The sequence below is a fragment of the Cnephaeus nilssonii genome (genome assembly GCF_951640355.1).
Source record: "Cnephaeus nilssonii genome assembly, chromosome: 22".
Lineage (NCBI taxonomy): Eukaryota > Metazoa > Chordata > Mammalia > Chiroptera > Vespertilionidae > Cnephaeus > Cnephaeus nilssonii.
Window position 1 is genome coordinate 23,217,380 of NC_137093.1, and position 15,308 is coordinate 23,232,687.

General features: G+C 52.7%; 1 protein-coding gene across 1 annotated transcript in view; it reads left to right on the plus strand.

Annotated features, from left to right (window-relative positions):
- MYO18B (myosin XVIIIB) overlaps positions 1-15,308 on the plus strand; it is a 170,507-nt gene that overhangs the window by 102,786 nt on the left and 52,413 nt on the right. Inside the window, exons 34-35 of the mRNA XM_079762228.1 lie at positions 13,218-13,331; positions 14,294-14,410. Of these exons, the coding sequence (XP_079618354.1) occupies positions 13,218-13,331; positions 14,294-14,410 (231 nt within the window). The remainder of the gene's footprint in view (positions 1-13,217; positions 13,332-14,293; positions 14,411-15,308) is intronic.

Here is a 15,308-nt window from a genome sequence, read left to right on the forward strand (position 1 = left end):
TGGCCAGGAGGAACAGATGGGTTGGTTTGAAGTTGAAGGGACTTGCAGATGGTCTGGGTTGCAGCAGTCAGTGGGTTATGAATAATCCTCACCACAGCCCCAGGAGGTGGATAGTTCTAATTTGACCGGTTTTCCTAACAAGGAATCAGGCTCTGAGAGGTTGAGTAATTTCCCCGAGAGCACACAGCAGTATGTGTCTGAAAGCTGCAACGGTTTTGGACCCACGCAACTCACTTTGCGTAATAACGTTTGTGAAGCACCTACTGTGTTCCAGGCTTTTCCAGGTGTCTCGGGGTCCCCAGACTTGGCTGCACATCAGATAACTTACATGTTAGTTACAAATCACCAATTTCTGGATCCCATCCATATATATATAGTATATGTAGCGTGTGTGTGTGTGTGTGTGTGTGTGTGTGTGTGTGTGTGTATTTTTTAAATCTGGGTTGGGACCCTGGATTTACATTTTTAAACAATCACATCAGGAGATTCTGATGCTGGTCTTAGGCCCAGCATTTGGAAGCCATGGGGCTCATTTATTCCTCAAAAAAAACCCTTCTTGTTCGGCAGCAACACATCTGTTTTGCCGATGAGAAGACGGACGGCGAGTTTATACTAGCGTTCAACCGATCGTAAAATGAAATTTGAGTTCGGAGAAATGGACCCGGCACTTGTTAATTTTGTGACCTCCAACAAGTGACGGGACCGCCTCGAGCCTTTTCCTAAAGTGGGGTGACATTGCTTGGCGTCCCAGGGACCTGTCGAGGCCAATGGGGCCACGCCAGTGAGGGCTTCGGGAACCTGAGCACACGTTGCAGCCTTTACAGCTCGCTAACCGCGGCCGTGGTTAACCTCAGGAACGGTTTACCCCATCAGCGTGAGGATGAGGGAGTGTTTGAACGCACTTATAGATAACTGCAGGCATTCAGCAAATATTGATTCGGCCTCCACTCTGGGATGAATTTGAGGCCAGACTGCAGGGCGAGGAGGACACCGCAAGGTCCTGCCCTCGACCCAGGAAGCAGACTGTCGTGGAGCAGGGTGACGAGCAGCATACAGGTGGCATGTCGGGTTTAGCTAAAGAGGGCACCCTTACTTTAGCTGTGGGAGAGGAGCTGGTGGCTTCAGCTGTCTCTTTAAAGAGGGAAATGAATTGCTGGTTAGTAAGATGCTCACGGCCGTGCTAGGAAGCAACAGAGCACGGAGGGGTGGGGCATGTAGACACAGCAGGTATTGTGCACGAGGTTCCCAGGGGTGAAAGCAGAGAGGGACTGTGGGTAACTGAGCCTGGAGCCCGCTCACGAGCGGGTTAGTGAGCCTGGCTAAGGAGTTTGGGCTCGATCCCCAGCGTAACGGGGAGCCATAGCGAGCTGCTGAGCAGAGAAGGGCGTGGTCAGAGTGCTTGGACACCGGCAGGGTTCCCGGTCTAGCTGCGGCACCCGCGGTGAGCCAGGCTCAGCTAGAGGCACGGAAGGTCCCAGAGACAGAGCAGCTTCATTCTGCCCATAGGGCCAGGGTGCCCAGGCCCCATCTGGAATCCTGAGAAAATTATTTGGCTCTTTCTGCCCAGTTTCCCCCCACTGGGAGCCTGGCTCTGTCTCAGCTAATAACTGAGGTTTAAGACCCTGGTGATGAAACACGGAGGCCTCCTGGAGGGAGGCAGAAAAAACACGCCTCTTTGGGTTTGAATCCTGCCGCCGCTGCCTAACTCGCTGTGTTATTTGGGGCAAGTCACTCTGCCTTTCAGAGCCTCCTAAAAAGGGGGTTCCCTAGTCAGTTTGACACAGTAGATAGAGCGTCGACCTGCGGACTGAAGGATCGTGGGTTCGATTCTGGTCAAGGGCACGTGCCCAGGTTGCAGGCTTGATCCCCCGTAGGGAGCATGCGGGAGGCAGCCGATCAATGATTCTCATCATTGATGTTTCTAACTCTCTCTCCCTCTCCCTTCCTCTCTGAAGTCAATAAAAACATTTTTTAAAAAAATGGGGTCATGTTCCTGACTTCTTATGCTGATAGAAGGACCCCAGACCACGGATTTGAAACAGTTCTCTCAGTTGAAAACTATCTCAACGTCCAGTGCTCCCCACTGGCTCCCTGTCCCGCGTTGGTGCCTGGACACACGCTTTTACAAGACCTCGTGAAACAGGTAGACGGGGCCGTGTGCCGGGTTATCTGATGACACCTGTTCTTCAGGAGCCGATTACTAATTAATTCCCATGACATGTTTCCACTGGAAACAAACTAATCTGGAGACAGGAGCAGTTCCAACAACCAAGACATGTAATTGAGATAATCGCTGTGCATAAGTAGCATCTGCGAGGAGCAGATGCGGCACCTGGCTGCGTGGGGAACGGTGCTGTCTGCTCCAGGGCAGTGGTTGCTTTAAAAAAAAAAATCGATTCCTGCCTCTGACCTTTGTCTCCTCCCCAAGGGAAATGTGTTATTTGATTTTCGAGAAACAGAAAGGAGTTTGCGCCGAACTCTCCCGTTGTTTCATTAATTCGGGCCGGGGGCTGTGTTCACCCCTTCCTGCTGAGAGCAAAGCTGTCGCCAAGTCTGAGTCACTGGACCCCCTAAATAGCTCTTGAGTCCATTCCTCCTTCTCCCCGCTTGTCACGCACCACCGATGTCTCTCGGACTCTGCTGGCCTCTGGTCCTGTCCGGGTCATCTTTCTGACACCTGGTCTTTGGAGACAGAATTTTAAAGTGTAAATACAGTCTTGGCTCTTCGTGTGGAAGATCCACCAGTGGCCCTGAACACAGCCCTGCGGATGGATACAGGCCTGTAAGAATGCACAGCTAGCGCCTACCCTCCCGGGACCCCTGACCAGCGCGGAGAACAGCTTGGGGGTCCCCCACATCTGTTCCCACCTCCCCACCTTTGCCCAAGCTCTGCCCTCGCCTGGGCTCTTGCTTCTTCCCTCTGAAACCTCTTCGCCTCATGGACCTTTAGCCTCTGAACTTGGGTCTGGGCATCGTGCCCAGGGGCCACTTCTGACCCCCAGAGGCTGCGTGAGCACCCCACCTCTCCTCATGACCGCCTGGGTTTACCCCCAGGATAGTACATGCCATTCTATCAAAACGACCCCCTTGACTGACCCCCTTGTTTCCCTCCTTTACCTTCCAAAGCCTTCACGGCAGGGTCTGGAATGAGTAAACATATGAGAAGATTTGCCCAAAATCACAAAGGGGATTCGAACCCACAGAGTCGGACTTCAGTAGCCGGGATAGAATCACCACCACCCAGAACCGCCGATGCCCTGCCTGTGGGCCCACCGCTGCCTCTGGGCTCTCGTGGCCCCTCCGGAAGCCCCAAGGGGTCCCACAGGCCCTCCCAGGGGGGTTCCGGCTCAGCTCCAGTGTTCCGGCAGGTGGGCCCAGTCGGCTGGTGAGCTCCCAGGGGTGCTTAGGCACCAGTCTGAGGGCCGTCCCCCCTATTCATGCACGGAAGACTGATAAACCTGACTCATCCTGGTCCCTTTAATGGAGACATCTGTCAGCAGGCGTCACCCCTGCTTCCGTGAGACATTGGAAATAATGAGTGAGCTCGGCAGAGATGGCCCCGATGGCGGCCTCTGTGTGAGCGAGCCTCAGAGCCCTCCTCCCAGCCGGGACCGCGGGACAGGTAGTCGGTGTTTTATTTGACGTCCCCCCCCTTTTTTTTAAAGATTAGGTGGAGTGAATTGATTCAATATTAACATAACCTCCCGTCAGAGGAGATAAAGACCAAATTGTAATTGGTTAAAACACGGTTATCGCGGGCCGCTCACCCCACAAATATTGACACTTCCAGTGCTGTGGTGCATGGAGGAGATGGAGGAGGAAAAGGCTGTGACCGTCGAGCTGCGGAGAGCCCGCCCCCGCCCCGTGCAGCGCAGCCATTCGCCTGGGTCATGCTAACATCGTAACGACAATGATCCTGGTGGCAGGCAGCCAGCCCAGGCGAGTTCTTGGATGTCATGGCCTCATTTTATCCCCCCAAACCCACTGGAAGGCAGTAGATTCCATGCGTAGGGGCCCGAGTGCAGGAGTGTGTCTGCATACAGCAAGTGCTCAATGGCTGGATGAGTCGGGTCCAATAAGATGGGCTGTGACTCCCCCTAGGAAGCAGCTGGGATCCGGCCCATTTTATGCAGGAGGAAGCTCAGCGTGTGGGAAACTTACCCCAAGTCACAGAATAGGGGGGGAACTGGGATTAAAAAAACATAATTTATTTTCAATTTCAAACTGACGAGAAGTTGTAATAGTCAAAGGATTCCTACGTATCCTTTACCTAGATGCATCAGTTTTTAGCATTTTGCCTCCTTTGCGGTATCCTTCTCTCTCCCAAGTACATTTTCTGAATTACTTGAAAACAGGTTACAGACACAGTGCCCCTTTATTTTACTCAGAATCAGAAATGTAACATTGATAAAGTAGATCAAATACAGATTTCTAAACCAGGGTCTTCTAACTGTGTCGTCCCACAGGCCAAATCCAGTCCCCTGTCTGTTTTTTGGTTGATGCTTTTTTTGTCTGCAAAGCCTCAAAGTTTTACTATCTGGCCTTGAACACAAAGTTTGCCGACTCCGGATGTTAACTGCTGACTGTTCAGATTCTGCCCACTGCCCCATCCGTGCTCTCTGTAGCATTTCCTCCCCTTTCAGGACCTGCCCTGGGGGTGCAGTTTCATGGTGCCGTAGATCCTGAGTCTTCGCGGCCACGCGTGGAGAGCTCAGGCCGGCTCTGTTGGAGACTGTTCCCCCTGTTTGGGTGAACTGGGGCTCGAGCCCCCACCTTTTTCACTTCAGAGCCTTTTGGGTTTGTGCGGGCGGGTCTGAGGGTGTTCCAGGACACAGGAGTTCCAGTTTTATGACCAGAAACGTCCCAGGCAAACAGGGATGGGCCGGTCATCCTAGAGCCAGTGTCTGCAGCCCTCAGTAACCGGGAAGATAAGCAGGCCCCTGGCTGACCCTCAAGGGTCCCGGGAGGGTCAGGGCGAGGGCGGTGGGCCAGATGTCCATGTATGAGCCTCCTCCTGAGCATCTGCTCAGGCCGCATCTGAGCTGGATCAGCGCCCTCAGTACGTCCTGGCCCCGGGTCTTGCTTATTTTGTCCCATTTGTGCGTAGGAGAGTTCCTTGATGCTATTAGATGCCGTCGCAGCTTATTCTCCTTGCTGTTTCATGAGACTGTTTATCCATTTTGCTGTTGATGGACGTGTTAGTTGCCTCTAGGTTTTGGTTGTTATGAACGGGGCTGCTGAGGACATGCGTACAGACCGAGAAGTGCGGTATCTCTGCGTCAGCGTTCCTGTGTTTCCTGAACTGGAGTGGATACCGACAGGGTTTCCCCAGGTGCCTGCAGCCAGGCACACCCCTGCCAGCAGAGTGGGAGGGTTGAATGCGGGTAGGATAGGCGTGGCCAAGTGTTCTGGTTGAGTGAGTGGGGCAAGGCGGTGGGGCCGCTTTACTCGGGGGTCAGTCCAAGCTTCTCAATCCAGCCCTCCAGGGTGCAGCCAGCCTCAGGCGGGGGCTGCAGGGCTTTCTTCTGTAGAGCGTGGGAGTTCGAACTATCCTGGTTCTTTCCAGGTGTGAGTATGAGTGTGAGTGTGTGTGTGAGTGCGTGTGTGAGAGTGTGTGTGAGAGTGTGTGTGAGTGTGTGTGTGTGAGTGTGTGTGTGTGTGAGTGTGAGTGTGTGTGTGAGAGTGTGTGTGAGTATGAGTGTATGTGTGAGTGTGTGTGTGAGTGTGTGTGTGAGTGTGTGAGTGTGTGAGTGTGTGTGTGTGTGTGTGTGTGTGTGTGAAGGACTTTATTATTAAAGGGGAATCTCATTAGAATGCCCACTGCCCTGATCAGCACCTGGCCTGGACTTGATGGGGCTTCCCTCACTTATCCCAAAGTGAGCTCCTTCCAGCTTTGGAGAAGGGGGTTCACTTGGGGACCCAGGGTTTACTGAGCAACTGTGGTCACTCTCCCTGTCTGGGTCATCACCTCCTATCGGGGTGGGTCCTGCGTACATAGCCCCTTGTCCTTCTTATGGAGCCGCTGTCTAAACACCAGAGACCTACACTGGGGAGCAGCCAGGCAGCGAGCAGTTAGCTTCCTTAGAGCGTGTACAGGGTTCAAGTGGGCAGCTCGGGGCAGAGGGAGCTCAGGCTGCAGACGCAAGCAGCCCGCTGACGGGATGGGTTAGTGATGCACCAAGGTGACTTCTTGGCCTCGCCCCCCCCCCACCCCCCCAGTGCACGCCTGTGGAGTCCTTACCTTGTTGGGGGAAAGGTGGCCCCCAGGAGCCGGACATGGAGGCGCTCAGATCCTGTGCTATTTAGGGGAACAATGGGGCGCTGGAATATAATAAAAGGGGGGTATAAATGGGATGAGGGCAGGGACGGCCTTTTTTATTTTATCCTGCTTTTGTAAGTTTGGGGCTTTTCTTTCTCTGGAGAGCATCAGCGAACCCCAAATCCATCGTCACCAGAGCAGAAATCGGGAAGGAAATTTTTGAAGTCTGTTCAGTCATGTAGGACCTGAGCAGTCCTTAGGTCCTGAAATACAAAATCAGGACGGACCCTGAGACCCTCAGAGGAAGACTTAAAACAAGGGTAGGGACCTGCTTTACCCGGAAGGTGGGAAGCGTATGCCGCAGGGCCTCTAAGAAACAGCCGTGGATGTAAGAGGGATATCAGTTCAGGTCTTGGCCCCACTCACCAACTGTCAGCTGTGTGACCATGACTCGTTAACTCACCTCTCTGGTCTTCAGTTTCCTCGGCTATAAAATAGGGATGAAAATATGTATCTCCCAGTCATTGCATGCTGCAAATTAACGTATACATGGTAAGCATTAGTGGAGTAGTTGGCAATCATTCCACTACTAAGGAGGGTTATGATTACGCTGAAGAAGGTAGAAACAATAAATACTCAGAAAGCATTTTGATGCATCAATAAACGCTGGCCCTCTAGCACGATGGAGGGAAGATTACGGAGTGTCCAGCATATGCCCAAAGAGCCGGAGACCAAGGACACACCGAGAAGCCACCATATGGTCTTAGGAAATTTCCCTTCGGAGCCACTGTCATCCCACCTCTGAGCCAGACAGACCCTTGGCGGACCCGGCCTGCCATTTGTAATATGTTTGCATCGAAGAAACGTGTTGGCTCTCGGGGCTGTCTTTAGTCTGAGACGTTGGCAGGGCCTTTCGGGGACAGCCCTGCTGCTGAAGGTTAACTCTTACCCGCGCCCTGATGGGAAGTCAAGGCCTGGAGTATGTTGACATGAGCCCGCCAGACGCCGTTCCTGAGGACACTTCCCGGTGGCATTTGCGCCGCCGTCCTTTTAAATCCCCCGAGTTGTTCAGCCAGACCCAGAAATCCCGGTTCTAACCACTCTGCTGAAATACCAAGCTTCTCCTCTCCCCACCTCCTTCCCTATGTCTGGCCGACTCCTCTCTAGCTTAATAAGTTCAGAGCAAACATTGTACCCAGGTAGTTAGCGCCGGCAGATGGCCTCACATAGGGAGGCGGTGCTGTTCGTCGGCGTGCAGTTGATGTGAATGTGATGGGAATCTCAATTGCCCTCCCGCTGAATGGAAGGACGTGGGTGTTGGGGAGAGCGAGCCCGAGATGAACTCGGCAATAGAGAAAGACTTGTGTGCAGAGGGATCTGCGTGGTGGCCCAGAAATAATTTGGAGTCTCATTGACTTGGATCTGACCTTGAGCAAGTCACTTCCCCTGCTCGGGCTGCAGCTTCCTCCTTCGTACCATGATGAGGGCTGATGCCTCCCTTGCAGGGCTGTTGTGGGCGATAGTGATAATGAACATCAAGTGGCCCACACAGCGCCTGATGCAGTCAGTGCTGAAGAAATCTGGTTTCTTCTCCCCCCACCTTGCCCCCATTCAACAATTGGCAAGGAAGGATAGGTACCCCCCATTGGGCGGGGGGTGGGGGGGGAGGAGATCCATACACAGAATAGGTAAACAATAAATGAGTGTTATTCTCTCACGGGGTTTTGGGTAGAGATACTTGGACCTGACTTTTAGCAGAACAACATCAACAAACACTATGGCCAGCAGGTTTGAGTGTTTACTGTGTGGCTGTCACCCTGTGTGTATGCCTCCTCTGACTTGCTCAGTCACCCTGAATCTGGGTTCCAGGTGACAGCAGCCCAGCTCACATTGGCTCAAGCAGAAAAAGGGAAGTTAGTGGCCAAAATATTTGAAAAGTTCTGAGGCCAAGACTGCCTTCAGGCTTGGCTTGATCTAGGCGCTCCAATCATGTCGTCAACAACGTGTCTCCTGCCTCAGCAACCTTAATGTCACCTGGTATTCTTAGGCAGTCTCTTCCTTCATGGTGGGGAGAGGGCCCCAGACTCTCGGCTGACGTGTTGCATCAGAAAGAGCCGACCTTGTTCCCACAGTCCCAGCCATACTGTTATCCTGCAGCCGTCCAGTGTGGCCAGCGGGAGGTAGCGCTCTGATTGGCCGAGGCTGACTCAGATGCATCTCCTCGGGGCTTGAGAAGAGAGGGTCAGCCCCAGCAGATCCACTTTTTGCAGGGAAGATGCTGCTGCTGTCACAACAAGGGGGAGTGGCCACCATGTGGTCACGTCCCCGGCTTTCCCCTGCAGAGCACATATGGTGGGCACACATGTAGTGCTCAGAGGGGAGCATGGTGGCTGGACCGCCCGGGTTCACGTGCCAGCTCTGCCGCTTGGTTCTTGTGTGACCTTCATTAAGTCACTTGCCCTCTCTGTGCCTCAGTTTCTTCGCTGTCCCAGCAGGGATGGTCCCTGACCCCACCTCAGCATGTTGTTGCGGCGGTGAAGTGAGTTGTTGCATGAAAAGCGTTCAGAGCGGGGCCTGGCACAGAGGAACCTGCGTGCGTGGCGCGTTCCCTAGGCGCGCCCTAGGCGTGTGCACAGCTAACAACGGTCCTCAGCATCCTGCTCAACGAGTGTGAGCTGTTCTTCCCCCCACGTTGTGAGTGGGGGAAACCAGAGCTCAGAGACCGAGTAGCCGCGTCGGCATCACAGACTCAGCATCGATGAGCCCATGGGAAAGCGTTGGTGATGGCAGCTGCCTCCTGGGATGCCCGTTACTACCCTGGCTGCCAGGGCCGGAGGACAGACCCAGCCTCCCTTCCCGAGGAGCCGCCTGGGAGCCAGCTGTCCTCGTGCCCTCTGCCCTCTGACGCACCCGGACCTCCTCCCGGGGACGGCTATCCGGGCTGCGGTAGGCAGGCTCCCACCGCCGCCGCCTCTGATGTCAGCCCCGCATAACTCGCCACCCGACTTCATAAAAACGTCCATCAGACAGCCTCAATCTGGACATAATGTGCCGTGAGTTATTCTTACGCCAGGTCATCCATAATGGAAAATCAGCCCCAGATGACCCTGTATTTCTTCCCGCTCTCTAAAGTGTAATAAATTGAACATTTTTAAAGCTCGGCATTAAGATGACTGGTTGTCAGCAGCCTGGAGCCCGCCTGGTGGAGGCCTGGGGCTGGGCAGTTTCTGGTCGTGCCCATCCGGAACCTACAACAGTCTGGGCCTGCTTGACTGTGCCTCTGGCGTGCCCCTCCCTCGATTCCAGTCTGCCAGGAGGCCCAAACTCACTCCTTCAGACATGGACCCGACAGCTTGGCCTCTCCTCCAGGCTCCTCACCTCCAAAACGGTGTTAAACATCCCACTGTTCAGGCTGTTAAGAGGGTGAAAGGGATGAATAATAGCAACAACCACCGATGCTTTTTCCATGTTTTCTCGGTGCCAAGCACTATGCTAAGCACATCCTTGTTTTTACTCATTTATCCTGCAGAGATCCTGTGATCCACCCTCCCCATTTTACAGATGGGGAAACTGAGGCACGGCCAGGGTTAAATGGCTGGCTGGGAGAGGCCAGTCTGGCTCCAGTGCCTGAGCTCTGACCTCCACACGCAGGGTAGAATCTGGCACGTGGCAAGTGGCCACATGTGCTGGTCCTTCCTCTTCCCTGTGGTTTGAACTTGTTCATCTCCGTGACAGTGTGTGTTTCCTTGAGGCCCCCACATTGATCCAAACTCCGAGTTCTTTCCGTTCTCTCTGATTTCTCCACCTCTCACTGCACACTCCGCAGCCTGATTCCGGCACGACTCTCCTGGTGGCTTCCCTGATCACGCCGAGCCACGGAGAGTTTGCTCTGCGATTGAGTTCTGGATTGTAATCCATCCTACCTGCATGGTGGGACTTTGCAGAGAAGGGTGGTGGGGCCCAGCAGTTAAGAGGTTGGGCTCTGGAGGTGGACCAACCAAGCTTATCTACCGACCAGCTGTGTGACTGTGGGCAAGTCACTTCCCTGCTGTGAGCCTCAGTTTCCTCCTAGGTCGACTGGTCCTCATGGTGGCCCCTGCCTCCTAGAGGTGTTGAGGGGCTGTTATGAAGCACAGTGCACTGCCAATGGTCCCCAGACAACAGTAGCAGGTGTAGTCATCGATGCCAAACCCATCCTGGCCAACATAACCCCATCCCTAACCCAGGAGGAGCTAAAAACCCGCCAACAGCCACCTCCACTGACTGCATGCTCGCTCCGTTCATCTCTGCCTGGGGATAATTGGTCCCTCTCCCTGCTTGCTCCAGGGAGACGGGGAAAGGAAGGAGCATTCCTGGGTCATACACAACGACCATCTATAAAATGGGGTTAAAAATAGAGCCATTTTTCTCCTGTGGCTCTGAGGACCAATGGCGCCACGCTGATGAAACCCTCAGCCAGAGGAGGAGTGAGCAGATGGAACGGCTGTCATCCTATTCGGCTCCGCCCTGCTGAGTTTCTTACAATGGTCCTCACTTGCCTCCTGGCGCTGGGCCGAGCAACTTGGCCGGCACCTGGGCCCTGCTGCGATGCCTCTGTCTTCCACTGTTAGTTCTCTGACATCATCTCCCAGGACGGCCCGTCTGCTGCTGCCTGCCCAGACCTTTTGTTCTTTACGCTCCTCCACAGTGAAATCCTCCCATTTCTTCTCCACTTCCGCTCTCATCGGAACACCTGCACCACTCCTACCGGGAGGACCACAGCAGTGTCCTCACCGGCTGCCCTATTTCCAGGCTTGTCCACCAAAGCTCATCCTCTCCATGCCACTCTCTTCCTTAGAAACCGCCATTGGTTTCCCTTCAGGCTGAAAATAAACCTACCTTTGCATCCTGGCTCACAAGCATCATCTCCTCCTGTCCCTCTCTGTCCAGCCGTCCAGCCACACGGGCCCTCTTTTTGTGCCTCGGCACCAAGTTGATTCCTGCTCCTGCCTCAGGACCTTTGCACTTGCTATTGCCTCCACCCAGGGCTCTCTTGCCCCTAAGTCTGCACATGGCTGTCTGTCTCCTTTGCGTCTTTGAGGTCTTAGCTTCAATGCCTCTCCTGACTGAGGCCTCTCACTTGTGCCTGAATCAAGGGCTGGTGTAGCCCTGCCTGCCTGCAGAGTGGAGGGGGAGCCCTTCATCCCGGCTCCCTGCCTTCCCGGAGACTGCCTGCAGGAAGATAAGACTGTGCCTGCCTTTTCATGTCCTCTGCCAATTACGCTCTAACAATGCCAATTACCTCCCCTTGCTCCACATCATTTTTCTCGGCGTGTCTCAGTCCCTCCTAATCACTAAAGGAAATGGACCACCAAGCCCTCCTTCGACAGGCTCTGCTCCGAGCCCAACGGCAGGAACACGCTGTTCTCGAGGTCTGGAAAACGGGTTTTGTGGGTTATGGTGGGTGGCGGCAGGATGGGGCTGGAGCTAGAGGTGCCAGTGTGAGGATGCTGTGGGAGTAGGCGACGGTCTCCATTTCCTCACCTGTCACCCCAATACATTCAATGAAATGTTTTAATGGGAATATTAGCAGTATATAGTATGATCCAAGATAAGGATTAAAGAAGAAAATGCAAGTAGAACCTTGAACAGGGTGCTTGATAGTTGATATGCAAATGAATGGCTGCTCCCTTCCCCCGACATTCCACTGTCATTATTATTATTCTAACATCTGGGCTAGCCGAGGTCCTGGACATTCTGAGGAAGACCTTCTCTGCCCAGTTTGGAAGGAGATTGAAATGGTCCCAGTTGGCTGTACCTATAGAGCCCCTCATCTTGACCAATTGTCCTGGGGCGACCTCTCCTTGGCACCATTGTTTTCATTTTATAGATCAGTGGAGCCCCCTAACTCACTTAGTGGGCTCAGGGCTTGTACACACATCAGTTCAGGACTCCAGCTTGCTTTTTAAGAAAATTCTGCCCCTGAGCACCAATGTTAACATCATTAATTATTCTCAGGGGACCATGTGCTGGCTGTTGAGAAAATGCACTGGTCTGGACAACGCAAGTGTTGTCCTTGCTCCTTGCAGCTGTGTGACTTCGGGCAAGGCACTGCCCCTCTCTGAGCCCTCAGTGCTTTCCTTAGGTGATTTCTAAGGACGTTTTCTGCTCAGAGCTTTTAGGGTTCAGAAATCAAGGGGAAACTGCCCATCGCAGAATAGACGTAGGGTTTGTGCACAGACGTGGCTTTTTCCAGTGGGGACTGTCTGTCTTCTAGAGCCACGTGGGTAATGGTACCTTCTTGATGGCCCCACTTTGCTAGGGTAGCAGGCCTACTGTGTGCAGGTGGGTGGAAGGATGAGAAAGAGGGTGAGAAAGAGAAACTTTAAGTAGGTGGCCCTTAACCTTTGAGAATCTAGTGAAAGTCATGGGCCCAGAAAAATGCTCACCTGCGGAATAGTTTGCATACCATTTAAAAGGGGGTTCTCAACTCTGGTTGAAAACTGACTCCAAGCACCTCCTCCAGGAAGCCTTCCCTGACCTCCATCCCGTATTCCCAAGCATCCCATGCCCTCATCCTTTTAACTGTATTCATTACCTGTTCCTGCCTGTTTCTCCGGAGGACACAGGATCAGGTGACAGTTTTCCTGTATGCTCCGTGCCTGGCACTCCAGTGGTGTCAACAAATACTTGTTGAAGGGAATTGACTAGCTCCTGGCACTGAAGCTGGGGTGGCCTGGCCTTATTTCCTGGGGCAGTGCCTATTCAATTTTGAGTGGGCTCAGAACCAGGCCGCCTCAAATGCAAACACAGGTGCTTCGCCAGTTGTAGGTTGATGAACAGTTGTGAAGACACGAAGGTCGCCTGTAAATGATTCCGCTGCCCGAGAGGGGCTGGGCTGGGCTGGAGGGGAAGGATAGTCAAAGGGCAGCGTCACGAGGCCTCTTCTCTTTTCTTCTCGCCCTCCTGCCTGGTCCAGCTGGAACAGAGTGAGGCCAAGTGTGAGGATGCCCTGAAGACCCAGAAGGCGCTGACTGCGGACCTGGAGAACATGCACAGCGAGCTGGAGAGCATGACCCGGAGCAAGAGCCTGGTACCTGGCCCTTTCTGAAGCTCTGGGGACCCGGGCCAGAACAGGCCTCTGAGCTAGCTTGGACCTGCTGTGTGCTCAGCACGATAAGAAGGAAAGGGCACTTATTGTGGGCTTACTGGGTACTACCTATAGACATCCATTGTAGACCTACTGGGTGTTTAACACTCTGAAAGTGCAGGCATCTGACTAGGAGCTGAGCATTATAAAGATACAAGGGTATATATGAGGGTCAACTGTGTGTTCACTTCTGCAAAGGCAGGCAAATTGTAGACCTAATGTGTGCTCAGTCCTGTGGGGATGTGTCCGATATGAGCCTATTGTTTGCTCAGTACCCTCAGTGGGAACACAGCTTTCTGTTGTGCACCCAGAGCATGCTCACCACTGTAGGCAGTGCCCTGGCTACTGCTATAGTCCTACTGTACACTCACCAACATAGGAGGGGCCTTGGTCATTATCATTGGGCTATTGCATGCCTATTCTTTTAAGTGGAGACAAAGGCAGTCCTCATGGGCCCACTTAGCTCACCATTATAAGGGACCCTCCCACCTACTATGTACCCTCTGAATGAGGACACATGAACATATGTTACGGATCTATTAATGTTAGTGAAAATTGGGATTGGGTTTCTAAGTCCCCTCTCTGTGTGTACAGGGTTGGTTTAAATTTATACTTTCTGTGTAAAATCCTAAAGTTTAGGTTTAGAGATTTATAAACAAAAGCTTGTCTCAAGATTTCTACTGGTCTCTTGGTCCCAGATTTTATTTGCACTAGATTAAGAGGAACCTGTCCCCATCCCCCCTCACCCCCCTACACACACGGAGCTGTCATGCCCACGGCATGCATTAACACACCCATGGCCACTCACCTGACACTCCCATAGGCAATCCCCTCTTTGCTGTGCATCAGTCCCCCTCCCTCCCGCCATTCTGCCTCACCCTGACCGTTGTCCTGCCTCCTGCCAGGTGGATGAGCAGCTGTACCGGCTGCAGTTTGAGAGAGCCAACCTCCTGAAGCGCATCGACGAGGACCAGGATGACCTGAATGACCTCATGCAGAAGCACAAGGACCTCATTGCTCAGGTAACAGCCTTCAGTGGGAGAATTTGCCCTCAGTGTGCATTACATATTTTTTAAAATCTATTTTTATTTATTCCAGAGAGGTAAGGAGAGGGAGAAAGAGATAGAAACATCAATGATGAGAGAGAATCATTGATCAGCTGCCTCCTGCACGCCCCTACTGGGGATCGAGCTCACAACCTGGGCATGTGCCCTGACTGGGATTGGAACCAGTGACCTCCTGGTTCCTGGGGTCAATGCTCAGCCACTGAACCACACGGGCCAAGCGAGAGGCTTTGGGTAGAGTGGAGGGATGTGAGGAGGATCCCTAGCAGATTTCTGATCTGCATAGCTGATCTGATTTGCATAACTTCACAACAGCTCCCTCCAAGAGCAATGAACATCTCCCCCACATTGTACCCCCAGAGGAGATCCAGGGTAGAATGCCTGCCAGGCTTCAAATGCACCCTACAGAGATTAGATCTGAAGGAATTTCTGCTAAACAAGGAATAATTATAACAAAAAAAATCAATTATATCATCAACATGATAACAACTGCCACAAAAATAGCCTAGGCCATCTTCTGCATTGTTAATCACACTTTTGTTCAAAATGGAACTTTCTTTATTTGTTCAATTACAAAAGCAGCATATTCATATGCCCATTGTAAATCACTGCAATGATAAATACATGTGGAAAATAGAAATTGAGGGGTCCTTCTGCCCTCTGGAATCCTTCTAAATGGAGATAATCACACTTAACAGTTTGGTTCTGCTTTTTTTTTTTTAAAGAAACTTTATTCTCCATTGCCTCATTTAATCTCTGAACAAATGCATTGCATTGTAGAAGGGCTAAGCAGAGACGATCAGCCCACTTTACAGATGGGGATACTGAGGTGCAGAGAGGTTCTGGGGCTTGCCAA